General features: G+C 40.7%; 1 protein-coding gene across 2 annotated transcripts; it reads right to left on the reverse strand.

Moving 5' to 3' along the window:
- On the reverse strand, nt 1–26,987 carry sypl2a (synaptophysin-like 2a). 2 transcript variants are annotated; one of them, XM_047348258.1, is made up of 6 exons: nt 25,527–25,716; nt 25,280–25,354; nt 17,334–17,452; nt 9,224–9,422; nt 3,652–3,822; nt 1–1,412 (listed from the first exon to the last, which is right to left on the reverse strand). In XM_047348258.1, the coding sequence occupies exons 1-6, from the start codon at nt 25,539–25,541 to the stop codon at nt 1,275–1,277; spliced, it is 717 nt and encodes a 238-aa protein (XP_047204214.1). In that variant the 5' UTR covers nt 25,542–25,716; the 3' UTR covers nt 1–1,274. The 2 variants fall into 2 exon arrangements, with proteins under 2 accessions (XP_047204214.1, XP_047204215.1); XM_047348259.1 differs by lacking the exons at nt 25,280–25,354; nt 25,527–25,716 and adding an exon at nt 26,928–26,987.
- Nucleotides 26,988–27,625: the final 638 nt, after the last annotated feature.

The raw sequence follows: 27,625 nt of genomic DNA on the forward strand, positions 1-27,625 counted from the left end.
CAGTGGTGCAGCTCTTGTGTTTTAACATGCATCAATACAGAAAAGTAATTGCTTCCTTTTGTGCAAACTAGACATAAGAACAAAGTTCATTGCCAATAATCCACTAGAGGAACATACAACATATTACTGTGTGCAAGTAAATTTTAAAACTGCTGCTGAGAGTTTAATTGAAATCAATCATTTTCAATATGACATACTGCCCTGGTAGTGTTTAAAACATGCCATCCAAAATTCCCTCCACACAATTACATTCATTCCTGGTACAATGCAAGAATCAAATACCAAAACATAAGTGTCTGTGCCTGTCTGGTTACATGTATTTTTTAGCTGATAGCAGGAGGCATAAAGAGAGACAGACATCTGTCCATCAAACATGCTTGGTGTTTCAAAACTTACAATTAGAGTAAACATAGTTAGCTGAGAATTTAAACTGGACTAAAAAAATAAGGAAATAAAAGTAGTCACAGAGAAGCTGCATATTGAACCTTTTCTTCTGAGAAAACAGAAGGCAAGCTTAAAAAACCCAGTTGACCAATTAATGTTGATAAAATTCACATGAACTGTACATAAATAATATCACAGTAAGGCACATTTTGGTTCAAATGAAGATAATGCTTAGTGTTACTGAGCAGGTTCAACATTACATAACAGGAAATAGACCAAGTTTGCCCTGATGCTTCCTTCACCTCCACTGTAGGCTCACTGAAATTCTGCCTAGATCTAGAATTTAATTGAAAATAAAAACAACTCATAATTGTTCACTTTCTAGGCTGAAATACAAAAGAAAAACTTTTGGAGTAAACTGTGGTGTGAATAAAAAGGTACAGTTGTGTTCTGTGGAAAACCCTCCAAAAAACAACAAACATTTAGTGTGTTTCAACAGTTTAGACCATTGGTTGTCTGGTGTTTGTCATTAACTGTGGCCACAGTTCAGCAAAAGTCACGATTGTAAACCTACTTGGATGGGTTATCATGGAGGAGCTCACACAGAAGAAAATGCACTACAGGTTTGCTTCACTAACCAACTGGATGTTCTAGATTACACAGTGTGAAAACATTTAAGTTTGTATTTGCACTTAGTGTTTTAAAGACTCAATATTACAGAAAGATGACATAAAGAGCTGTTTGAAGAGAAGCCAAACCTTAAGCTATGTGATGGGAGCAGAAGAGAGGGTAAATAACAGATGGCCTTCTTTTGTTTCCATTTTGGCAGGTTAACATAAGAGATCATTGTATGGCACCATGTTGTGGGAAATGGCTAATCTTAAGGATGCTCAGGGAAAGGGTTGAGGCCCAGGGGCTCCTCCTTCCTCCACTGTGGTTGGTTGGCTGGAGTCTTTGTGGAAAGGAGTCTCCTTGTAAATAAACCAGCAGTTTCCTGCCCAGAGGATCAAGTTGAGAAAGCCAAAGATCTAGAAAAGATATAAAAATTAGGAAGCCATAACAAATTATTGTTTTACTTAAAACCAAGGTTACTTCCTTTTTTAAAGTATTTGTAAACTAACAGAAATTATTTGTTATGCAGAGAAAATACAACAATCACTTTTAGATTTGATAAGCTTGTGTTTCGGGGGGTATAGATCTTGTAGTATCTATGTTAAATGTGCTTATTTATGGGATGTTGCATGCAGCTTTTTGCATAGACTTGTACCACGCATCAGTTCTGCCTTCAGTGATAGGATCCATGCATAACATGCAGTTATTTCTGTTCAGCACTCAACATGACAGGGTGCTTCCTAACCGTATCTAATGATAAAGACACTGTTCAGTAAAGGATTTTTAGAATTTTCAACTCTATTATAAGACAGCATTATTAAATCCAGTGTAACTTAACTCATCATCCTGTGTTATATTTAACATAAAAAATGAAAGAAATGAATGACTTACAGATTGTTGAATAAACCAGTGTTGAAAACCAGACCCCAAGTTCCCCGGATCCTGGTACTTTTTCACCTTTCAACTTCTATTGAGCAATCTGAACCATCAAGTCCCCACATACTACACTGCACATCTCTTCCATACAGTCTAAACCACCACCTCAATTTTAACCCATTTCCCCACCCACAGACAAATTCACTATGGAAACAAAATATCTCATCAATGTCTTATTGTAGCTTCCAGGAACTACTGTGAGAAACACTGAATCAATTTTTGTCTCCTCATCAACAAAAATAAGATGTCTCGTCTCCTTCCGCTTATCCAGGACCAGGTCGCGGGGGCAGCAGACTCAGCAGAGACGCCCAGACGTCCCTCTCCCCAGACACCTCCTCCAGCTCCTCCAGGGGGAGCCCAAGGCGTTCCCAGGCCAGCCGAGAGACATAGTCCCTCCAGCGTGTCCTGGGCCGTCCCCTGGGCCTCCTCCTGGTGGGACGTGCCTGGAACACCTCCTGAGGAAGGCGTCCAGGAGGCATCCGGTATAGATGCCCGAGCCACCTCAACTGGCTCCTCTCGATGTGGAGGAGCAGCGGCTCTACTCCGAGCCCCTCCCGGATGGCTGAGCTCCTCACCCTATCTCTAAGGGAGTGCCCGGCCACCCTAAGGAGGAAGCTCATTTCAGCCGTTTGTATCCGGGATCTCGTTCTTTCGGTCATGACCCAAAGTTCATGGCCATAGGTGAGGGTAGGAACGTAGACCGACCGGTAAATCGAGAGCTTCGCTTTTCGGCTCAGCTCTCTCTTCACCACAACGGACCGGCACAGCGCACCCATTGCTGTGGCAGCCGCACCGATCCGTCTGTCGATCTGCCGCTTCATTTTTCCCCCACTCGTGAACTAGACCCCGAGATACTTAAACTCCTCCACTTGAGGCAGGAACTCACCTCCAACCTGAAGAGGACAAGCCACCCTTTTCTGGTCGAGAACCATGGCCTCGAACTTGGAGGAGCTGATCTTCATCCCAGCCGCTTCACACTCGGCTGCGTACCGCCTCATTGCATGCTGTAGGTCTTGGCTAGAGGGAGCCCGCAGGACCACGTCATCTGCAAAAAGAAGAGACGAAATCCACTGGTCCCCAAACCAGACCCCCTCCGGCCCTTGGCTGTGTCTAGAAATCCTGTCCATAAAAGTTATGAACAGGACCGGTGACAAAGAGCAGCCCTGCTGGAGTCCAACATGCACCGGGATCAGGTCCAACTTAGTGCCGGCAATGCGGACCAAACTCCTGCTCCGCTCGTACAGGGACCAGATGGCCCTAATAAAGGGCCCCCGATTCCATACTCCTGGAGCACCCCCCACAGGGCATCATGAGGGACACAGTCGAATGCCTTCTCCAGGTCCACGAAACACATGTGAACTGGTTGGGCAAACTCCCACAAACCCTCAAGCACCCTGTAGAGGGTATAGAGTTGGTCCAGTGTTCCACGGCCGGGACGAAAACCACACTGCTCCTCCTGAAGCCGAGGTTTGACTATCGGCCGGACTCTCCTCTCCAATACCCTGGCGTAGGCCTTACTAGGGAGGCTGATGTTTCCTTTCTAAACATGATTCTACCACAACATGATTGACTATCACAACTACGAGGGTCTCCAACTTCTACTTGTTAAGAAAATTCAACTGCCCTAACTGTCCTGTAAACAAGTGTGTTCACACTTCGGATCTGGACTGATAGTAGAAGTTAATGAATCCTGCACAACCTGTCCTCGTCAAAACTTACCACTGAAGCATTCAGGCGGCCCATGAAAGGAAACTCTCCAGCTTCACAATGTGGGTATAATTCTGCTAGGTGGTCGGGGCTGGTGGACCATTTGACATCAGTCAGGCCCTTGCCCCATGCTGAGGAGGACACAAGCCACAGGAAAGCAAAGGCAGCAGTCATCAGCAGGTCCTGGTAGAAATAAAAAGTTCAACTGAGTATGTTTGCATACATATATGCATATATAAAGTGGTGTGCAATCATAGTAGGCAAGGTAGACCCCACCAACTCTAGGCCATTTGAAAAAAGTAATTTTAACATCATCTGTCAACTTATATTATTTTGAGCACCTTAAAATAATTTATTCTCCTTAAGACAGCATCAGGAAACCCTTAGTTAAAGATAACTTCATAGAAATAACTCAACATTGTCTCCTTTCTGGTCAGGTAGGTGGCTGGACAAGTTTTTTTCTCAGTACAGTGAATCACTTGAGCCTCTCGGCATCAAATCAATATTACCTATGAATTTGTTTGAGTATGCACAAACTGCTGAAAAAGGCAGCCTGCTGTGCTGTCTTTATGCTAACATAGATTTTTATGTTTCTTAAAATGTTGGGCTAGGTAGCAAGAGGACGCCTCAGGTTAAGTCTACAGGTTTTATTTGAAGAACTGAAGGAGGAGATGCATGGACATTATCACATTGGAAAAAAAACTTCGTCATTATGTCATCTCTCAAAAAGGCCTTGATTGGGCACGCTTGGTAGAGCCCCTGGACCCAGGCCTTAGTCCTCCAGACGCATGTCTTCCCCCTCTCTCCACCAATTTCCTATCTGCCTATTTCAGATAAATAAATAAAAGCCACTGGTGTCACAAAAAAGGCTTTGATGGTTACATCAAATTCCAATTTGATCCTAGTTATAACTGTAGGCAAGTTCAGTTTTAGTTATAATTTTAATCAGAATAAAAATATATTTATGTATTTGAAAACACCCAGCCAAATACATCGAACCAGTGACTTTACAGCCATCCCTCATACTGAGCATGTATGTGGCGACAGCAGAAAGGAACAATGCCCTTTTAACAGGAAGAAACCTCCAGCAGAAGTGGGTTCAATGGTAGGGACCATTTGCTGCTACTAGACTATTGTAATTCTTTACTATCAGGATGTCCACAAAATGCAGTTAAAAGCCTTCAGCTGATTCAAAATGCAGCAGCAAGAGTTCTGATGAAAATTAAAAAGAGAGATCATATTTCTCCTATTTTAGCTTTCCTTCATTGGCTCCCTGTTAAATCCAGAATAGAATTTAAAATTTTTAAAATTCTCCTCCTCACATATAAAGCCCTTAATGATCAGCTCCATCATACATCAGAGATCTGATTGTTCCATACGTTCCTAACATAGCACTTCGTTCTCGGACTGCATGTTTACTGGTGGTTCCTAGAGTCTCTAGGAGTAGAATGGGAGGCACATCCTTTAGTTATCGGGCTCCTCTCCTGTGGAACCAGCTCCCAGATTTAGTCCGTGAGGCAGACACCCCGTCTACTTTTAAGGCTAGGCTTAAAACTTTCCTTTTTGATGAAGCTTATACTTAAAGTGGCTAAGGTTATCCTTAGCTATCTCTGTAGTTATGCTGCTATGGGTTTCTACTGCAGCATAACTCATTCTGCTACTTTCTCCTGCTATTCTCATTCTGCATTATATACAGGTCCTTCTCAAAAAATTAGCATATTGTGATAAAGTTCATTATTTTCCATAATGTAATGATGAAAATTTAACATTCATATATTTTAGATTCATTGCACACTAACTGAAATAATTCAAGTCTTTTATTGTCTTAATACGGATGATTTTGGCATACAGCTCATGAAAACCCAAAATTCCTATCTCACAAAATTAGCATATCATTAAAAGGGTCTCTAAACGAGCTATGAACCTAATCATCTGAATCAACGAGTTAACTCTAAACACCTGCAAAAGATTCCTGAGGCCTTTAAAACTCCCAGCCTGGTTCATCACTCAAAACCCCAATCATGGGTAAGACTGCCGACCTGACTGCTGTCCAGAAGGCCACTATTGACACCTCAAGCAAGAGGGTAAGACACAGAAAGAAATTTCTGAACGAATAGGCTGTTCCCAGAGTGCTGTATCAAGGCACCTCAGTGTGGGAAGGAAAAAGTGTGGCAGAAAACGCTGCACAACGAGAAGAGGTGACCGGACCCTGAGGAAGATTGTGGAGAAGGGCCGATTCCAGACCTTGGGGGACCTGCGGAAGCAGTGGACTGAGTCTGGAGTAGAAACATCCAGAGCCACCGTGCACAGGCGTGTGCAGGAAATGGGCTACAGGTGCCGCATTCCCCAGTCCTGGGCTACAGAGAAGCAGCACTGGACTGTTGCTCAGTGGTCCAAAGTACTTTTTTCAGATGAAAGCAAATTCTGCATGTCATTCGGAAATCAAGGTGCCAGAGTCTGGAGGAAGACTGGGGAGAAGGAAATGCCAAAATGCCAGAAGTCCAGTGTCAAGTACCCACAGTCAGTGATGGTCTGGGGTGCCGTGTCAGCTGCTGGTGTTGGTCCACTGTGTTTTATCAAGGGCAGGGTCAATGCAGCTAGCTATCAGGAGATTTTGGAGCACTTCATTCTTCCATCTGCTGAAAAGCTTTATGGAGATGAAGATTTCCTTTTTCAGCACGACCTGGCACCTGCTCACAGTGCCAAAACCACTGGTAAATGGTTTACTGACCATGGTATCACTGTGCTCAATTGGCCTGCCAACTCTCCTGACCTGAACCCCATAGAGAATCTGTGGGATATTGTGAAGAGAACGTTGAGAGACTCAAGACCCAACACTCTGAATGAGCTAAAGGCCGCTATCGAAGCATCCTGGGCCTCCATAAGACCTCAGCAGTGCCACAGGCTGATTGCCTCCATGCCACGCCGCATTGAAGCAGTCATTTCTGCCAAAGGATTCCCGACCAAGTATTGAGTGCATAAATGTACATGATTATTTGAAGGTTGACGTTTTTTGTATTAAAAACACTTTTCTTTTATTGGTTGGATCATATATGCTAATTTTGTGAGATAGGAATTTTGGGTCTTCATGAGCTGTATGCAAAAATCATCCGTATTAAGACAATAAAAGACCTGAAATATGTCAGTTAGTGTGCAATGAATCTAAAATATCTGAATGTAAAATTTTCATCATGACATTATGGAAAATAATGAACTTTATCACAATATGCTAATATTTTGAGAAGGACCTGTACATACAGAGGTTGGACAATGAAACTGAAACACCTGTCATTTTAGTGTGGGAGGTTTCATGGCTAAATTGGACCAGCCTGGTAGCCAGTCTTCATTGATTGAAAATTGCACCAGTAAGAGCAGAGTGTGAAGGTTCAATTAGCAGGGTAAGAGCACAGTTTTGCTCAAAATATTGAAATGCACACAACATTATGGGTGACATACCAGAGTTCAAAAGAGGACAAATAGTTGGTGCACGTCTTGCTGGCGCATCTGTGACCAAGACAGCAAGTCTTTGTGATGTATCAAGAGCCACGGTATCCAGGGTAATGTCAGCATACCACCAAGAAGGACGAACCACATCCAACTGTGGACGCAAGAGGAAGTTGTCTGAAAGGGATGTTCGGGTGCTAACCCGGATTGTATCCAAAAAACATAAAACCACGGCTGCCCAAATCACGGCAGAATTAAATGTGCACCTCAACTCTCCTGTTTCCACCAGAACTGTCCGTCAGGAGCTCCACAGGGTCAATATACATGGCTGGGCTGCTATAGCCAAACCTTTGGTCACTCATGCCAATGCCAAACGTCTGTTTCAATGGTGCAAGGAGCGCAAATCTTAGGCTGTGGACAATATGAAACATGTATTGTTCTCTGATGACTCCACCTTTACTGTTTTCCCCATATCCGAGAGAGTTACGGTGTGGAGAAGCCCCAAAGAAGCGTACCACCCAGACTGTTGCATGCCCATAGTGAAGCATGGGGGTGGATCAGTGATGGTTTGGGCTGCCATATCATGGCATTCCCTTGGCCCAATACTTGTGCTAGATGGGCGCGTCACTGCCAAGGACTACCGAACCATTCTTGAGGACCATGTGCATCCAATGGTTCAAACATTGTATCCTAAAGGCGGTGCCGTGTATCAGGATGACAATACACCAATACACACAGCAAGACTGGTGAAAGATTGGTTTGATGAACATGAAAGTGAAGTTGAACATCTCCCATGGCCTGCACAGTCACCAGATCTAAATATTATTGAGCCACTTTGGGGTGTTTTGGAGGAGCGAGTCAGGAAACGTTTTCCTCCACCAGTATCACGTAGTGACCTGGCCACTATCCTGCAAGAAGAATGGCTTAAAATCCCTCTGACCACTGTGCAGGACTTGTATATATCATTCCCAAGATGAAATGACGCTGCATTGGCCACAAAAGGAAGCCCTACACCATACTAATAAATTATTGTGGTCTAAAACCAGGTGTTTCAGTTTCATTGTACAACCCCTGTAATATTGCTACCATTAAATTTATGTTATCTCTGTTTTTTTCACCTAATAGAAGTTATAGCTGACCTGGTGTTGTTTGGCTGTGACACCTTCTAGGAGGAGGAATTGACTGAGCTACTACTGCCAATAAATGTTCTTTCTTTAAATGATATACTTGGTCCTGTCTTTCTGTGGTCAACCAAGTCTCTTTCCTACAAAAAGCAATTAAAGAACTATTGCTGTGACTAATGGTACTTTTTTTCCATCCTAAAGATTTTACAACTGGCTCAGAGGTTACATGTGTAGCTTTTACTTTTAGCTTGTTATTTTTTCTTTCACATAGAAAGAACTCCTGGATCAGTATTTCTTTGTGTATCTGCTCTGTTCCCTCAAACTCCCAGTCGTGAGCAGATGGATGTATACACTGAGCCAGGTTCTGATCCTGCTGGAGGTTTCTTTTTGTTAAAATGGGAGTTTACCTTTCCACAGTTGTTACATGCATGCTCAGGAGGGATTGCTGCAGTCAGTTACTCGATGCAATCGGCTAGGTTTCCTTAGATAGCTGCAACTATGATTATTAAGTCCTGTTTAAAGTGAGGATATCATATTTCCACCTAATTTAATCAGTGCTTGCTCTGCAAGATACCATTTTACAAGCAAGAATGCTGGTCAAAAGATTTACAACACATTACAGCCAAAGCATCATGGATTATAGGAATACATAATTGCTGATATAGCAGCATTTAACATCTTCCAAATAGCTTTAGAGTTGACAGCAGAAGCTTTTGTCGATTACTACTTGACTCCAAATCCTCCATCTCAACAGTGTAGTTCAAATTTAACTCTGAAAATATGATTGATGATAATATTCTCAGGATCATTAAACTGAAAATGGCTGTGGCATATTTATAGCTTATACAATGCATGAATGAAGAAAAATACATGGTTTAGTTAAAGTGTCTGGATCAGGAAATATTGGTCTCGGCAGAAAGTAAAATTTAGGTATCAGGGTTAGATTGGAAATCAATGTAGGGAAAGGTTCATAAATACGGAGAGAACTCAAAGTTGAGACCAGGAAATGTACTTACAATGATGGGACCACGACTGGTCTGACGGTAGACATTCTGGAAGCCCAAGTAGAGGATCAGAGTAGCGGTGCAGTACAGGAACCCAAACACACCAACACAGACAAAGAACTCCGCAGAGGAGGAGAAGTCACCCTGGAGGTAGGTGGTGTTGAATTGACTGCTGTTACATATAGGAATCTTAAATGGGTGTGCTGGCAATCTGATGGTAAAAAGAAAAGGAGAGACTTTCTTAATCAGCTGCTGTGGTCGAGGTTGTTTAATTGTGTTTTTTGTCCTTACCTCAATTAATGGTCTTTCCATTGAGAGCAACAAGAGAGAAACAATTATGTAAACCTTGAAACCATTTCATAAAAACTCTGTCTATCCACTTATACAGCCAATGGCAATATTATCTATGAATATTTCATTGTTTCGAAAGAATTGTGCTGTTAAAGAGAGCAAAGAAATTTTAAAAGAGCTTTTTTAAACACCCTTAGGTTATTTTGGATGTTTTCATTATTTTTCTTTGCACAGAAATCAAATGATTTCACACAACCTACCAGGTTAACAATTACTGCTCCCCATGAAGCTATTAGTCATTTGTTTATCCTTTTTGCTGTAAAGGCCTGCGGTCATTTGTGGACGTTTTCATCAAGCCTCCCGCAACTCCTGAGGAGTATCAACTCATTTTTTTTGCAAATCTCCTAAACTCCATCAGATTTGAAGCCCTCTGGCATTGACCTTCTTCTTTTGCCTCTTTTCCACTGGTTCCATTCAGTTTGGCTCTGCTCGCTTTGTGAGCATTCCGTTTTTTCTGTACCAGTACCTACTTTTCTTATCCCTGCTCCTGAGCAGGTCCGACCAGGGCTGAGTAGGGACTAAATGTGACGTGGCAAACAGACATACAGGGGTTGGACAATGAAACTGAAACACCTGTCATTTTAGTGTGGGAGGTTTCATGGCTAAATTGGACCAGCCTGGTAGCCAGTCTTCATTGATTGCACATTGCACCAGTAAGAGCAGAGTGTGAAGGTTCAATTAGCAGGATAAGAGCACAGTTTTGCTCAAAATATTGAAATGCACACAACATTATGGGTGACATACCAGAGTTCAAAAGAGGACAATTTGTTGGTGCACCTCTTGCTGGCGCATCTGTGACCAAGACAGCAAGTCTTTGTGATGTATCAAGAGCCATGGTATCCAGGGTAATGTCAGCATACCACCAAGAAGGACGAACCACATCCAACAGGATTAACTGTGGACGCAAGAGGAAGCTGTCTGAAAGGGATGTTCGGGTGCTAACCCGGATTGTATCCAAAAAACATAAAACCACGGATGCCCAAATCACGGCAGAATTAAATGTGCACCTCAACTCTCCTGTTTCCATCAGAATTGTCCGTCGGGATCTCCACAGGGTCAATATACACGGCCGGGCTGCTGTAGCCAAACCTTTGGTCACTCATGCCAATGCTAAACGTCGGTTTCAATGGTGCAAGGAGCGCAAATCTTAGGCTGTGGACAATGTGAAACGTATTGTTCTCTGATGAGTCCACCTTTACTGAGTTACGGTGTGGAGAAGCCCCAAAGAAGTGTACCACCAAGACTGTTGCATGCCCAGAGTGAAGCATTGGGGTGGATCAGTGATGGTTTGGGCTGCCATATCATGGCATTCCCTTGGCCCAATACTTGGGCTAGATGGGCGCTTCACTGCCAAGGACTACCGAACCATTCTTGAGGACCATGTGCATCCAATGGTTCAAACATTGTATCCTGAAGGCGGTGCCGTGTATCAGGATGACAATGCACCAATACACACAGCAAGACTGGTGAAAGATTGGTTTGATGAACATGAAAGTGAAGTTGAACATCTCCCATGGCCTGCACAGTCACCAGATCTAAATATTATTGAGCCACTTTGGGGTGATTTGGAGGAGCGAGTCAGGAAACAATTTCCTCCACCAGTATCACGTAGTGACCCGGCCACTATTCTGCAAGAAGAATGGCTTAAAATCCCTCTGACCACTGTGCAGGACGTGTATATGTCATTCCCAAGACGAATCGACGCTGTATTGGCCGCAAAAGGAGGCCCTACACCATACTAATAAATTATTGCGGTCTAAAACCAGGTGTTTCAGTTTCATTGTCCAACCCCTGTAACTCTTCAACTGGATCCAAGAGTGTCATACAATCACCGATCATAAGTACAAAATTAAGTACGGACGAATTACTGTCTGTGTATCTGATATATTCATTCATGAAAGGGGGTAATAATTAAGATACAAGCGTGGCTTGACTTTCCTCTCTGAGGTCTACAGAGATTACAGAAAGTTCCCAGCACGACACCGAGTGAAGCAGTTTCCCAAGGAAGGACAACGGAACGCGTCATCGTGGTAACGTGCAGTTGGACGGCGACAGACCGAGCCCCTCCTCCTCCTCAGCACGGTACATACAAGGTTAGGTTTGCGCAGAGAGAAGTGATTTAGGATGAAATGATCTAAACGTTTTTCATTTTATGAAGTTTAGTTTTGTTTGTGTTTAACTCAGCTATCTGAGGCACACATGCTCAGTTTTGTGTTCTGTGTTTGTGTTTTCAAAGTTAAGACAAACTTTATTTAAAGGGTGATTTTAAACACAGAAGATTGATCATAACGCGCCGTCCATGCTTATGCATTTTATCCCTTTAATGAACCCTCGTATTTTAAAAGGTAGGGTTTTGATTCTGGTGCTAAGATATTGGCTTCTTTTGTTAGCTTTAACTGCTAACAGCTTAGAACACATGCCTGCATACGTAAGCCCATTTCTCCAGAAAGATTTGTCTCTTTTTCCAAAATATTTCCTTAAATATTTTACTATTTCCTTAATATTTCTTTAAATATTATTTGAATAAATAAGGGCAGCTAATTAGACACCGTTGAGAAATGGTCATCCAGAAGGTTGGTTTTATTCAGCAGATCATTTAAAACATTATTTTATTAAAATAATATTTTATCTAATCTTGCATTGTGAATGGTTGTCTAAACGTTTGCTGATTATTGCCTAAATTAGTTCCAAGACTAACTTCACTTCACTTCCAGATTCTTCAAGATAATCCTTGGTTCTCAAACATAAATAACATTGCATGGTAATGTTGCATCACTCTTTTGGTCATGGTTTCAACCATCTTTAATCAACTTGTTTATATTGTACATAGCCCATTAGTCTTCCCTACTCTTTAATTCTGCTTGGTAGTTTAGTTGGATTGTTTTAGCATAGTAAAGAGTTTGTTGATTGAAATATGTTTGACTTTAAGTTGACTTATTTTTGTTAATAAATTATTGTACTTGAAATTGTGTGAATTCATTCCATGTGTGTGCAGAGTTTTGCTGTTCAATAATGTCAGAGCTTGGCTCACACCTTTCTATTTTGTCCTAATACCATCGCCTTACTGGGCTGGTGTTCACAGGACGACCCTTAACAGACCGAAAAATTATTTGATAAAATATTAAAGTATCAATATTAAATAATATATTCAGATTCATAGTCACAACACCTGCAACCTTGGTGGATCATCTTATATGATGTGAAAGGACAAAGTGATCCATAAGAGGGGTTTAATTATGACCTGAAAAGGGCTAATAAAGTTTAGTTTTGTCTCTGGAGGCAGCTCTTCACCAGCAGCAATGTATGTTTTGGGTCACTGCCATCATGAAAGACAAAGTGATGGTGGAGAACCAAAACAAGCTGACTGCAGGTTTTCTTTTAGAATTTTCACATATCACATGATTGTCTGGGTGAATGTGGCTGTAGTGTAAAGCGCTTTAAGTGTTCAGTATGACTGGAAAGGCGCTATATAAGTTCAGGCCAAATCTCTCACTTCTTTCTGCAACCATAAACAATAGCTACGTTTACATGTAACATTTCACGATCGAATTCAAATGTTTTCGGATTAAAAACCAAAAATTAATTGGATTGCTTATATGGACATAAGTAATCGGAATAAAACGGCCAATCAAACTAAGAATATGTCATGTAAACTTGCCGATCGGAATACTCCGTTAGCATCCAGCCAGAGCAACTAGCCATTCAAGGCGGAAATAGTTCATGTTGACGCGGGGTGCACATGTGCATGCCTCATTCAGAATAACTGATCCTGTCAAGTGTTTACATGCATGCCGATTGGATTGTCAATAGGCATAAAACACCAACCTCAATCGGATTACAATTTCATTCTGCTCCTGCTGAATCTGATTAGAATATTCCAATTAACATGTTTACATGACAGTTTTAGTCCGATCGGTCGTTTATTCCAATTACTTATGTTCATGTAAATGTAGCTAGTGTCGATGGCCAAAGAACTCAAGTTTCAACTCATCTGAGCACAGGACATGCTTATGGTATGTATAATATGTCCAGGCTGTCCTTAGCATACTTAAGCCTGGCTTGAAGGTTCTGCAGAAATTGAGTTTTTCTTTGTCTGCAACCCTTCAGTCAGTTCCTGAAATGAGCAAATTGGTTCTCTTTGTTGAGACTACAATTCCCATTCTTTAATCCTTTGGCAGTTGCAGGGTCTTCAGCTAAATTTCTCAATAGTTTTCTATCCAAGGTGTGCCAGGCAGTGTGTGGCTTTCCTTAAATTTCCTGATGATTCTCACTCTAGTTCTAGACACTTGGACATGCTATGATATCTTTGTTTATCCTCTTCATTCTTTGTGAGCATTGACAATAGTTCTTAAAGGTGACCTATTATACTTCCTTTTAAACATTTGGGATAGGTCTATGGGCTTTACAAAAAATGTTAATTAAATTCTTTGCACAAAATCATTCTCAGACAATGAGATTTCACCTCCTCAGTTTCCCCTTTTTTGAGCTCCTTTCAGAATGAGCTATTTTAAGGGATCTGTCACTTTTATGCAAATTAGCTGTATCTGGCCGCTCCCCAAATCAGCACTTCTTACACGTTAAAACAAAACCGAAACTTAGAAAAGGGCAAAACACAAGCGTGCAAAATTGGAGAATTGGGACAGTAGGAGTTACGTCATTGACTTACACCTCTGCACCGTAACTGCAACATCAAAAAGGGCGGGAACCAGCACCGTTTTTGCAGTCCTGCTGCTAAAAAAATATTTTAAAACTGCAACAAGCAATTGTTTTGAGGAGAAGAAAGTGCAGGAAGCGAGGGAGGGTTTTACACCAGACTCTAGCCACGCAGTGTTTGTTTGAAAGGTAATTTCAGTGTTATGGCCTACTGACTACCCGGACTCACTCTGAACCCAGTGGTATCTTACAATGTTGAGCCTGGAAACTGTGGATATATAAATGCCTTATCATTAGTAGCTAAAGCTAAGATATATTTGGGATTTGCTGCTTATAGATTGATTATTATTAGGAGTTTTTAGTTATGCTTTTGAGAGTTAGAAAAATCCTTAAACATTAGCTTCTAGTGTGGTCACACAATGAGTGTTTATTATTCAAGGTTAAAGCTTGCAGGTGTTTTCTGTGTGTATCGTGAGAAGCCGGCAGTATATTAGGGAAGCATTTTACTCCTCTCACTGAAGATTACTGAAGACGTGTGAGAAACTGACCTACAGCAAAAGAATGTGTGAGAAAACTGAGAAGGGCTGCACAACAAATGTAAAATGTATATTTCCTATAATAAAAGAACGGTGCAGGGGAGAGAAAAACAGATGTGTTCCTGACTACGCAGATGCAGCACCTCTCTTCCCCGGCCGGGTGAATCAGCTTCAACCTCTTGTCCGTGTTTTGTTTTCTTAGACATTTAAGTTTAGTTTTTCTCGTGCAGAATTAAGATGCTTTGACCAAATAAACGAACACGCAGGAGTTTAGAAGGACAACTCCAACAAAACCCAGTAAAAAATATATATTTGTCGGCTCCCTGTCTTCCTGGGCCATTGTCGCATGTACTTGACTCCGCCGACACAGACTCAAAACGGACGTCCGCAAAGCTACGCGGTGCCACACAATTAACTGCTCGGCGGGAAAAAGTCTCCACATCGAACGGTTTTATTTGTGACATACTGCTCCAAGCAGCCGGTCGCGAGTACGCACAGCATCACAGCCACACCTCGCACTGAGAGGTGTAGTCCTCTTCTTCGTCCCTAGTCTGGTTTAATGGCCTTTAACAACTCGTTTTCTGTTTGTTTTTCCAAAGCTACACGACAAATTAGTTCTGCCTTCCCGTCCGATGACACCATAGCAGAAACTGTGGGAAATGTAGGAATTTGTCACAAGAAATATAGATAATTGGTATGCCTGACTGTGAAGCCGCTGACAATGTGTGCTAAATCCGCGCTGCTCAGAGTACGCCTGACTATGTACAATAAGTTAATAACTTACGTTTCTGTCATCTGCAGATTTGCCATGAACAGTAGGAACTGAAATTTTTGGGACGGGACTCAGGTAAAGTTGCTAGGTACCAGTGTAATTGTGACGTCTCAATTACACAGCTTTTGAAACCGCGCATTTTCTAGAAAAAATAAAACATTCATTTATAGTCAAAAAACGGCAGATTTATTTTATTTTTTGTTGGCGTTTGAACTGTTTGTAGATGCATTAGAGAACCAAATGGAAGTATAAAAACGATCAAAAAGTGAATTCTTGCATAACAGGTTCCCTTTGAGTCTAAACTGATTTCTTTCGTTTTCAGCAGAATGCTTTTTCAACTAAGACCTCACTTACTGAAGTTTTTATACTGTGTGTAAATAGGAGACACCCCTCAATTTAACTTGTTTTTACAAGCTTTAAAAATTACTAATTTAAAGCGTGTCATTGTCGATGAAATAGTGGTTGGTGCTTCTGTTGAGTAAATAGTTCTTAAAGAGGCTAACAATTTTGACCCTGGTTTTGAGGTTTTGTTGAACAATTTGATTTCTCTGTGCAAAATAAAATAATGTAAGCATCCTTAATGAATCTAGGCTGTGTAAAAATGAATACATTGCTTGTTGTATGTTTGCAAAAGTTTGCTCTCCCTGTTTTCCCCTTTAAAAGGGGACATATTCACAATCAGCTTTTTTAGCCTTTAAATACACTTTGTTGCGTACTATGAGTGTGTAGGTGTGTAGAAAAGTTGAATTTAGTCTCTCCAGGTGCTGTAGAGATATCTTTAAATTTTTGTTCATCTGTTACATTTTTCCAACTGTTATGTTACAGCATTTACTGCGGAACAGCTCGGTTTGTTGGGTGTATTAACCCACTCAATTTATTACACCATCCCTAAGAACCTCTTCAAAGTGCCTAGTTTAATTTTAATTTTCATGGAAATGTTCCCAAATCAGTGGGGAAATTCCTATTTACCCTATTTCAAGGACAAGCTTCAGCAACCTCCGCCAGTATCAAGAAAGATTTGCTGAAACAGTTAATCAGATTTATTGTGATTAATCGATTATTGAAATAATCGTCAACTAAATTAATAACCGAACAATCATTAACTGGAGTACACAGACTCTAAAACTTGCCATTTGTTGACAGAACAACCCACTCAGAGCAAAGATCAGTCCAAAATTGTACAAAAAATATATACATTTTTCATTTAAGATGAAAAACTTTCTTTGTCTGTAAATATGCTCTATCAGACCTCCTCAAGTAGCTTAGCCTTAGCTTCACCTGGTTGAAATAAAAAATAAATAAATCTCTAAGCACCTTTTGCTACCCGATTATTAATCGATTATTCGAAAAATGAGTCAACAGATTAATGAATTAGCAAAATAATCTCTATAGTCTGTATACTCCAGTTAACGATTATTTGATTACTAAATTAGTTGACTGATCCGATTAAAATAAAAGGCTTGAAATATTTCACTCTATGTGTAATGAATCTATATAACATATAAGTTTTACTTAATGAAATGACAAAAACATTTTGAATGTTTTCACGATATTCTATTGTTTTAGATGTACCTGTAGTTTATTCTATTCAGTTACTCAAAATGTGATTTTATGGTGCTAAAACTTCAGCCTTTAAAAAACAGAAGACAAATTAACTTTAAATCTACTGAGCAACAATTATCTTTAGGTCCAGCAAGAAGATGTTTTTTTTATTTTAGCATGTGTAAATGCTGGTAGTAGTGTTAGTAATAATTTGCCAAGTATAGCAGCATAGAAGATTATGATAGGAAACACTAGTTCTCTACAGTACCTGAATGGGTAGCCAAACAGAGCTTTGACATCAAGCGGGCTTTGTGTTGGACATCTGAAAGATACGTGGGTTGTTCCAGAGTAACCTCCAGTGGTGGCAAACGCAAAGATAGTGAAGACCTATCAAAGCACAGAAAAAAGTAAATCACTAAGTCTAAACTAACTTTTTTAAGTCTGAGGCCTTCAAGAGTCACAATACAGTTTCAATATTGAACTTAATATTAGGCTCCCATGATGCATGTCAGTTGGTTGTTAAAATACTTTTGTCAATGTTTTGTTCAAGCTTGCAGGAAGGATAATAACCATGCTGCTGTCACATCCTTTTTCCACACAGGAACCCCCACTCCCTTTAAAGAAAGCTGAAGGAAAACCGTTCAACATTAAGCCAACATAAAAACTAAACCCTAAAAGGTTTAGGTTTATTCAGCAGGCTTGATAGAGAATTTGGTTTCATCAAGCCAGCAGACAAACAGACTGGGCTGGCAGGCTTAGTACAAAGGAAGTCTCCTGTGGTGACATCATCATCTAATATGATGGTTACAGTCTTTTTTTTATTTCAGTCAAGATAAAGGCTTCAACTTTACTGGATACATTTTCCAATAAATTCAATATTTTTTAATACCAATTTTTCTTAATAATAAAAAAGAATTGATATGAAAGCATGGGCCAGCCCTTTTCACCAGGGCAAACTTATCTTTCATCACGTTGTCAATGCTCACTAGTACTATTTAGTCAGGACAGAACAGAGATTCTGTGAAAAAAGTCACCTTTTTGATGTCAAAAGAGATAGTTATTGTCACAAACTTTATGTTTTATCCTTTCTCTTGCAGGTGTTCAGAGCCAACAGCATCCATCCTGAAAATGTAGGTTTTTTCCTTGCTAATAGGGAGATTCTTCTCTCCAGTCTTGCTATGCACATGGGATTAAATCAAAATCAATATTTAATGACTCTTGGACAGCCTTTGGGACACAACATTTTTAAATGCATTTCTTTTTAAAACTGATTGATTCTGATCTTTGTAATGTTATAAATTTCCATTTGCCAGTTGACTAATTTTGACTAAAATTAGACTGCATTCTGCAAAATACTGCATACCAGTGCAGAATAGCAAGGTATGGGACCATGCTTTCTGCACTGGTATGCAGTCATGTTGGAACTGAAGGGGTTATCCCAAAACTGTTCCTACAGAATCAGGAGCATAAGATTGCTGAAAATGTATTCATATGCTGCAGTATAACCACCAGGCCAAGTCTAACTTAAAACATAGCTCCAATTCACGATTCAGTCTGCACTAAACATGACACTTGACACAATGCAGCCAGACAAGTGATGTTACCATGGCAATTGCCAAAACTAGACTCATCCATTTAGATTTCCAGAAAGTCAGGTATGATTTGTCAGTCCAGAGAAGACATCTCTGCTGCTCTAGAGTTCAGTGGTGCAGTGATTTATACCCGATGCTTAATCTTGGTGATGTTATGTTTGGATGTTGCTGCTCGGTCATAAAACATAGTCCACAAAGCTCTATATGCACTACATTTGAGCTCATCGTAACACCTCATGAAGTTTGGAGGTCTGCCATCGACTCTGCAGAAAGTTAGTGACCTTTGCACACAATGTGCCTCAGAATCCACAGATCATGATCTGTGATTTTAAGTGGCCTACCAGTTCGTGGCTCAATTTCCATCGCTCCCATTCGCATCCACTTTGTTATCTTAACACTCACAGCTGACTATGGAATATTTAGTCGTGAGGAAATTCCTCACCTAAACATGTTTGACTAGTGGAATCCCATCACTGCAACATCTGTATTTCACTGAGGTCCTGACTGCAACCCATTCTTTCACAAAGATTTGTAGAACCAGTCTGCATGTCTTGGTGCTGGATACAGCCGTTTTTTTGGATATGTGATTTAGAGGGATGACCCAATATCTTTAGCAATAGTTCAGCCCAATGTTATGATATTGGATTAGATATGAATGCATTTTTCATTCAACCTATAACTTGGCTATAATTGGAAACAGCACAGGCATCTCTCAGAATAAAGGTCACTATACTGATTTATAGTGGTCTTTTTATTTATTTCACATGTTGCTTCTGACTGGAAGCTATTTTAATGTTTTGGGTAACACCAGCCAGGGCGCTGACTTAAATTACAACAGAGAATCTCCTGTGGAGAATTAGGGGGATGGCAAGTTGGCTAATCACCAAAGATAAATCGTCAAAGTAATTCAATTTTCAATTCAATTCAATTTAGTTCATTTCAGTTTTATTTATATAGCGCCAATTCACAACACATCGTCTCCAGGCACTTTACAAAGTCAATTCAATCGATTCATACAGATTTTAAGTAAGGTACATACATTCCAGTTAATCCTAACCATTGAACACTGCAGTCGGATTCAGTTTATTATTCAAATTGGTTAAAGGTTTTTCTATCTAAGAAAACCCAGCAGATTGCATCCAGTCAGTGACTTGCAGCATTCACTCCTCCTGGATGAGCATGTAGAGACAGTGGACAGTTGCTTGCATTGACTTTTCAGCAATCTCTCATACTGAGCATGCATGTAGCGACAGTGGAGAGAATAACTCCCCTTTAACAGGAAGAAACCTCCAGCACACCCAGAACCAGGCTCAGTGTGAGTGGCCATCTGCACCCATGAGAAACCCATAACTTACGCTCTAATTCATCTCAAAGGCGTTCAAGAGGGTTGAGGTGAGGACTCTGTGCAGGCCAGTAGTTTCTCCACACCAACCTTTATAAACCTGCAGCCATGGAAGTGATTGGAACATGGGGATTCATTGACCCAATACTTTTGGCAACAAAGCGTTAGTGGGATTAATTGAGAGCTTGACTTTAAATTTCATCAACTAATTTTGAATGTGCCCACTAATCTTAAGCAACATCTGACACCATTTCTCCAGTGAAAACCTTCCAACAAAGATGTAATTCTGTCATACCTGAATTTCAATACCGTTTTCAGCTTTCACCTCAGTCGGTGTTTGACCCTCCTTGCACCCTCTGAGCCTACACAAAGGGGTTGATCCCCTGTAAATAACCACTGTGTCCACTTCCAGAATTTCAAAATCTTACACATTCCAGAGACCATTTCCTGGTCAGGGAGTGGCAACATAAATAGGGCAGAGCAGCTAGTCACAAGGCTGTAACACAAGTTATTAAGGATTTCATACAACCTATATTTGTAAAGAAGACATCATGGGGATATGGTAACTGTAAGCAAAAATAACCAGAGCACTGGATGGCTGGCTGGCTACATACATACATATACATACATACATACATACACACATATACGTATATATATATAGAAATATATATATATATAGAAATATATATATATATATATACATATAGAAATATATACATACATATAGAAATATATACATACATATAGAAATATATACATACATATAGAAATATATATATATATACATATACATATATACATATACATATACATATATACACACATATACATATACATATATACATATACATATATATATACACACATATATATATATATATATATATATACACATACATATATATACACATACATATATATACGTATATATACTTACAGTACAGACCAAAAGTTTGGACACACCTTCTCATTCAAAGAGTTTTCTTTATTTTCATGACTATGAATATTGTAGCTTCACACTGAAGGCATCAAAACTATAAATTAACACATGTGGAATTATATACTGAACAAAAAAGTGTGAAACAACTGAAAATATGTCTGATATTCTAGGTTCTTCAAAGTAGCCACCTTTTGCTTTGATTACTGCTCCGCACACTCTTGGTATTCTGTTGATGAGCTTCAAGAGGTAGTCACCTTAAATGGTTTTCACTTCACAGGTGTGCCCTGTCAGGTTTAATAAGTGGGATTTCAAGCCTTATAAATGGGGTTGGGACCATCAGTTGTGTTTTGCAGGAGATGGATACAGTACACAGCTGATAGTCCTACTGAATAGACTGTTAGAATTTGTATTATGGCAAGAAAAATGCAGCTAAGTAAAGAAAAACGAGTGGCCATCATTACTTTAAGAAATGTAGGTTAGTCAGTCCTAACAATTGGGAAAACTTTGAAAGTGTCCCCAAGTGCAGTCGCAAAAACCATCAAGCGCTACAAAGAAACTGGCTCACATGAGGACTGCCCCAGGAAAGGAAGACCAAGAGTCACCTCTGCTGCGGACAATAAGTTCATCCGAGTCTCCAGCCTCAGAAATCGCAGGTTAACAGCAGCTCAGATTAGAGAACAGGTCAATGCCACACAGAGTTCTAGCAGCAGACATATCTCTAGAACAACTGTTAAGAGGAGACTGTGTGAATCAGGCCTTCATGGTAAAATAGCTGCTAGGAAACCACTGCTGATGACAGGCAACAAGTAGAAGAGACTTGTTTGGGCTAAAGAACACAAGGAATGGACATTAGACCAGTGGAAAACTGTGCTTTGGTCTGATGAGTCCAAATTTGAGATCTTTGGTTCCAACCACCGTGTCTTTGTGCGGCGCAGAAGAGGTGAACGGATGGACTCTAGATGCCTGGTTCCCACCGTGAAGCATAGAGGAGGAGGTGTAATAGTGTGGGGTTGCTTTGCTGGTGACACTTGGGGATTTATTCAGAATTGAAGGCATACTGAACCAGCATGGCTACCACAGCATCTTGCAGCAGCATGCTATTCCATCCGGTTTGCGTTTAGTTGGACCATCATTTATTTTTCAACAGGACAATGACCCCAAACACACCTCCAGGCTGTGTAAGGGCTATTTGACCAAGAAGGAGAGTGATGGGGTGCTGCGCCAGATGACCTGGCCTCCACAGTCACCGGACCTGAACCCAATCGAGATGGTTTGGGGTGAGCTGGACCGCAAAGTGAAGCCAAAAGGGCCAACAAGTGCTAAACATCTCTGGGAACTCCTTCAAGACTGTTGGAAAACCATTTCAAGTGACTACCTCTTGAAGCTCATCAACAGAATACCAAGATGTGCGGAGCAGTAATCAAAGCAAAAGGTGGCTACTTTGAAGAACGTAGAATATAAGACATATTTTCAGTTGTTTCACACTTTTTTGTTCAGTATATAATTCCACATGTGTTAATTCATAGTTTTGATGCCTTCAGTGTGAAGCTACAATATTCATAGTCATGAAAATAAAGAAAACTCTTTGAATGAGAAGGTGTGTCCAAACTTTTGGTCTGTACTGTACATACACACATATACGTATATATATATATATACATACACACACATATACACACACATATACAGGGGTTGGACAATGAAACTGAAACACCTGGTTTTAGACCACAATAATTTATTAGTATGGTGTAAGGCCTCCTTTTGCGGCCAATACAGCGTCAATTCGTCTTGGGAATGACATATATAAGTCCTGCACAGTGGTCAGAGGGATTTTAAGCCATTCTACTTGTAGGATAGTGGCCGGGTCACTATGTGATACTGGTGGGGGAAAACGTTTCCTGACTCGCTCCTCCAAAACACCCCAAAGTGGCTCAATAATATTTAGATCTGGTGACTGTGCAGGCCATGGGAGATGTTCAACTTCACTTTCATGTTCATCAAACCAATCTTTCACCAGTCTTGCTGTGTGTATTGGTGCATTGTCATCCTGATGCACGGCACCGCCTTCAGGATATAATGTTTGAACCATTGGATGCACATGGTCCTCAAGAATGGTTCGGTAGTCCTTGGCAGCGACACGCCCATCTAGCACAAGTATTGGGCCAAGGGAATGCCATGATATGGCAGCCCAAACCATCACTGATCCACCCCCATGCTTCACTCTGGACATGCAACAGTCTGGGTGGTACGCTTCTTTGGGGCTTCTCCACACCGTAACTCTCCCGGATGTGGGGAAAACAGTAAAGGTGGACTCATCAGAGAACAATACATGTTTCACATTGTCCACAGCCCAAGATTTGCGCTCCTTGCATCATTGAAACCGACGTATGGCATTGGCATGAGTGACCAAAGGTTTGGCTATAGCAGCCCGGCCGTGTATATTGACCCTGTGGAGCTCCCGACGGACGTTCTGGTGGAAACAGGAGAGTTGAGGTGCACGTTTAATTCTGCCGTGATTTGGGCAGCCGTGGCTTTATGTTTTTTGGATACAATCCAGGTTAGCACCCGAACATCCCTTTCAGACAGCTTCCTCTTGCGTCCACAGTTAATCCTGTTGGATGTGGTTCGTCCTTCTTGGTGGTATGCTGACATTACCCTGGATACCGTGGCTCTTGATACATCACAAAGACTTGCTGTTTTGGTCACAGATGCGCCAGCAAGACGTGCACCAACTATTTGTCCTCTTTTGAACTCTGGTATGTCACCCATAATGTTGTGTGCATTTCAATATTTTGAGCAAAACTGTGCTCTTACCCTGCTAATTGAACCTTCACACTCTGCTCTTACTGGTGCAATGTGCAATCAATGAAGACTGGCAACCAGGCTGGTCCAATTTAGCCATGAAACTTCCCACACTAAAATGACAGGTGTTTCAGTTTCATTGTCCAACCCCTGTATATTTATATATAAATTGTTACATCTGACTTAAAAGACTATTATGGAGTTCAAGGCAAATAACTAGTAGAATTGATATGATTTATTGTCATCTAAACAGATGTCAGACACTATGTTAAAGTTAGCAAAAGTCTGGTAGGATGTAAAACGTAAGTTTATTGAACCAGAGAGTATGGATCTGCCTTCAAATCCTGGAGAAAATTGTACCTCTTTGTCACTGTTTAAATTGCATATTGTGTCCAAATAAATTCTTTTTACAATTGCAGACTCTGTGTATGTATGTACTTTATGTACGTTTGACTATTTTAGTGATCGGGTCTCTTTAAAAAAAGAGATTTTAAATTTGAAAGGAGACTTTAATAAATTATGGAAATAATTATTATTTGTTCAAATACTGGTAGACTGATTATTGTAGAATCCATAAATACAACGAGATTCATAACATGGTTTGATCACAGTTCTGTTGATACTCTGCTTATTTTTATGCTTTTCCAATGTCCAGTAAGATGAATACAAAGCCAAACCTTCAGTCAGACCAAGTTGGGCTGTGGATATATCATGTTGTCAGAGATGGGTAGAGTAGCCAAAACATTGTACTCAAGTAGAAGTAGCACTACTTGAATATATTTTTTATTACACAAGAATTAAAAAGTAGTCATTCAAAAAATGCTCAAGTAATGATAAAAATGTACTTGTTAAAAAGGCTGCTAACTACCGAAAAGTAACTCAAGTAAATATAACAGAGTAAATGTAAGTAGTTACTACCCACCTCTGCCTGTATGTTAATCAGCAACAGGACACTGTCATTTCTTAGGCCCACACCTTAAACAAACACAGCACTGCCTGTTGTAAAGTCCACCTAAATGGTTCCATGTACCGAGAAAATACAACAGCTCAGTACACCTGAATTGTTCAGTCTTAAGCCTCCTGACAGAATGAATCCTCCTAACCATGAAGGAGGATTCATTCAGTCATGTCTCCTTGATTCAAACAGCCATAAAATTGAAGACATTCTCTCCTAAGCACGCAGCACATGGATTTAAGAAGTGATTCTGAGCAGAAGGCATTGCTCAAGACTCCTGCATAGATAGTTCAACAGAGACCCATCTCAGACTTCTACTTTTATTTTCAATATATTTGCGGCAGTTGACCCTACTGTTGTACTACAGGTTTAAAAGAAAAGTCTTACTCTCTTAATAAGACACTGTCACAGTACAATGCATGTAATCAAGCTATAGCAACTGTAAATGGGCGAGACACTCGTCTCACAAATAAGGAAATGAATAATCTACGCTAAATTCTATAAAGCTATGGGTTACGAGTCTGTCAGTTTGCTCTAAAATTATTCTTCAATTTTGAATCATTGTGTTGCGACTACTCACCCATTCTAGGACACGAATAAACCCGAGAGGTTCTTTCAGAGGCCCCAGGTCCAGAGAAAACCCAGAAACGAAACTCTGCTCGACACAAAATCCGGAAAATAAATAAGAAAACCCCAGAACAGAACACGTTGGCTGTACAAGAATCGAACAGTTCGTGATGGCACTCTAACAGCTAGCTTTACCTGCTTGTTAAACTGCATAGTTAGCCACCCCCATGTTAGCTACTTGACTGCAGTAACTCACCTACCTGAGCAGATGCCATTGGGACAGTGAGGACTCCAAAATTGTTGTTTTATACTCTCAATATTGTCACTTTATCCGCTGATCAAACCTACTGTAACTGTGAGCAGTCGAACTGGCATTCAACACATCGACCGTTAACAAGGAGCTTCTGTCAAACTAACAAGCCTACGGCTGTCATACCCACCACAATAAAATATACACAAGTTCCGGTTTTCATTAGGTCCGCCCCTTTTCCTTTTACCGTTGCATGTCCTGGCTAGACGTTACGACGAGCGGCAAAGGAGGAGGGATACGCGTATTTAGCCAGTGAAAAGAAGTGTCACTTTTACACACGACTGCTCTGTCTGAGCGTTCGGAATCTGGAGTTTGTCATATTTAATAATTTCACAAAGTGAACTAATAATTATGGGATTTACGTAGTTATTTCACTTAAAAGCAAATGAATGACCTTCCTTATAATCAAATCCAACCCAAACTTTGTAATCAAACCGCACCGCGGTGAAGTTAGTTTGAAGTTGGATATTGCATATTGAAGCTCCGCGGATTCCGCGGCGTCAGCCTTCTGTTTCGGCCGGCAGAAGCAGGCTGATTCCGGGCAACTGCTCTCTGCTGTCTCGCTCCTACACGGTGGTTCGCTTAGGGACCGTCGATAAATGTCCGAACCAAACACTTGGGAGAAACAAAAATTAATAACTTTCATGTCTTGTAACCCAGTGACACAAAATTCATGTCAAATCATCATATTAGACGAGAAAGATGTGGCACACTAATTAGGCCCGAGCAGGTAGGCCTGCAAGGGCCTATTGTAATTGCTCCGTTTATTATTATTATTCTGGCGACAAATGAATTGCCTTTTTCGCGGCTTTAACATATTCAAAAACTCACCAAATTTGGCGGAGCCATCAGTCGTGTGTGAAATTTACGTATTTTAAGGGTTTCGCGAAAGTCGCAATAAAAATGGCTCAACAGTGCCCCCCAGAAATTTTCAAAAAAGCCTCTGCATTGACCTTACTTTATCATAGTTATGAAATTTGGTACACTTTTAGAACTCCCCGAGAACTACCTAAAACTCTATTTGCACCCACGTCCTACAAGAAACAGGAAGTCGGCCATCTTGGCTTGAAGTTTTGATTTTGACCCAATTTTTGCTGTTTATAGCCTTGGTATTTGATCGAACTAGAGATTTTGATCGATCGGTTTGAAATTTGGTCAGTTTTCTCAGAAGGGATGGGGAATCTAAAGTTATAAAAATTGTGAGTTTTTGAACATGTTGAGGGGATGGACTAACACCCCCGTCAACATTTTTCTTTAAAATCAAACTGTCCACTTAGGAAGCAACACTGATTGACATCAATTTTCAAGTTTGACGTCTCGCTAAAAAAAATTAAATTGTTATAGCTCTTACAAGGAAAGTCGCAGAGACACAAAACCTTCTGGTATTGATCCACATCTGGTCCCGAACAATATTCAATGGTCAAATCCTGACATCATCCAAGCCCCGCCCCCTGAGAACAGGAACTGTCATGTTTTACTGTGAAAGGTCTAAATTTGAGCCCGGTCACCTAATCAACACGAAACTGTCTCCAGTAACAGATAACAAGATGGTCTAAGTTGATTTCCAGTACTAACAGTTTGGGCTGGAGGGTGTGGCGGTGGCGGCACGGCGAAGCCCGACATTACGCCATGGGCTTACGTTTGCTTCTGATTTCCACATTTTTGACATTTTAGGCACCAAATTCAATAGGATTGATATTGGTCCAGCCCTCTACACATATCCAGTGAAATAATTGGTAAGCGTGGCCTAATTGCTCCACAGCGCCCTCTAGAAGCACTAAAACAACCAGCCCCAAGGCATGCTTTGTCCGACGTTTATGAAATTTGATACACATGTGTAACTTCTCAGGACCTACAAAAAAGTCTCTTGCACCCATTGTGCAAACCCTACAGGAAGTCGACCATTTTGGATCAAAGCCGCCATTTTCTCTCGTTTACACACGTTATATCTAAGCGAACTCCTCCTACAGCTTTTAACTTAGAGACTTCAAAATCAATGACTATAGTCTTAAGGCAATGGGGATCAAAAGTTATCAAAAGCTTTTTGCT

The sequence above is a fragment of the Girardinichthys multiradiatus genome, chromosome 20 (assembly GCF_021462225.1).
Source record: "Girardinichthys multiradiatus isolate DD_20200921_A chromosome 20, DD_fGirMul_XY1, whole genome shotgun sequence".
Taxonomy (NCBI): domain Eukaryota; kingdom Metazoa; phylum Chordata; class Actinopteri; order Cyprinodontiformes; family Goodeidae; genus Girardinichthys; species Girardinichthys multiradiatus.

Coding starts and splice junctions, on each gene's coding strand:
- sypl2a (XM_047348258.1), bottom strand. Junction 3,823..9,223: donor CCAGTCGTGGTCCCATCATT/GTAAGTACATTT, acceptor TATTTCTACCAG/GACCTGCTGATGACTGCTGC. Junction 1,413..3,651: donor GCCGCCTGAATGCTTCAGTG/GTAAGTTTTGAC, acceptor TATCTTTTCTAG/ATCTTTGGCTTTCTCAACTT.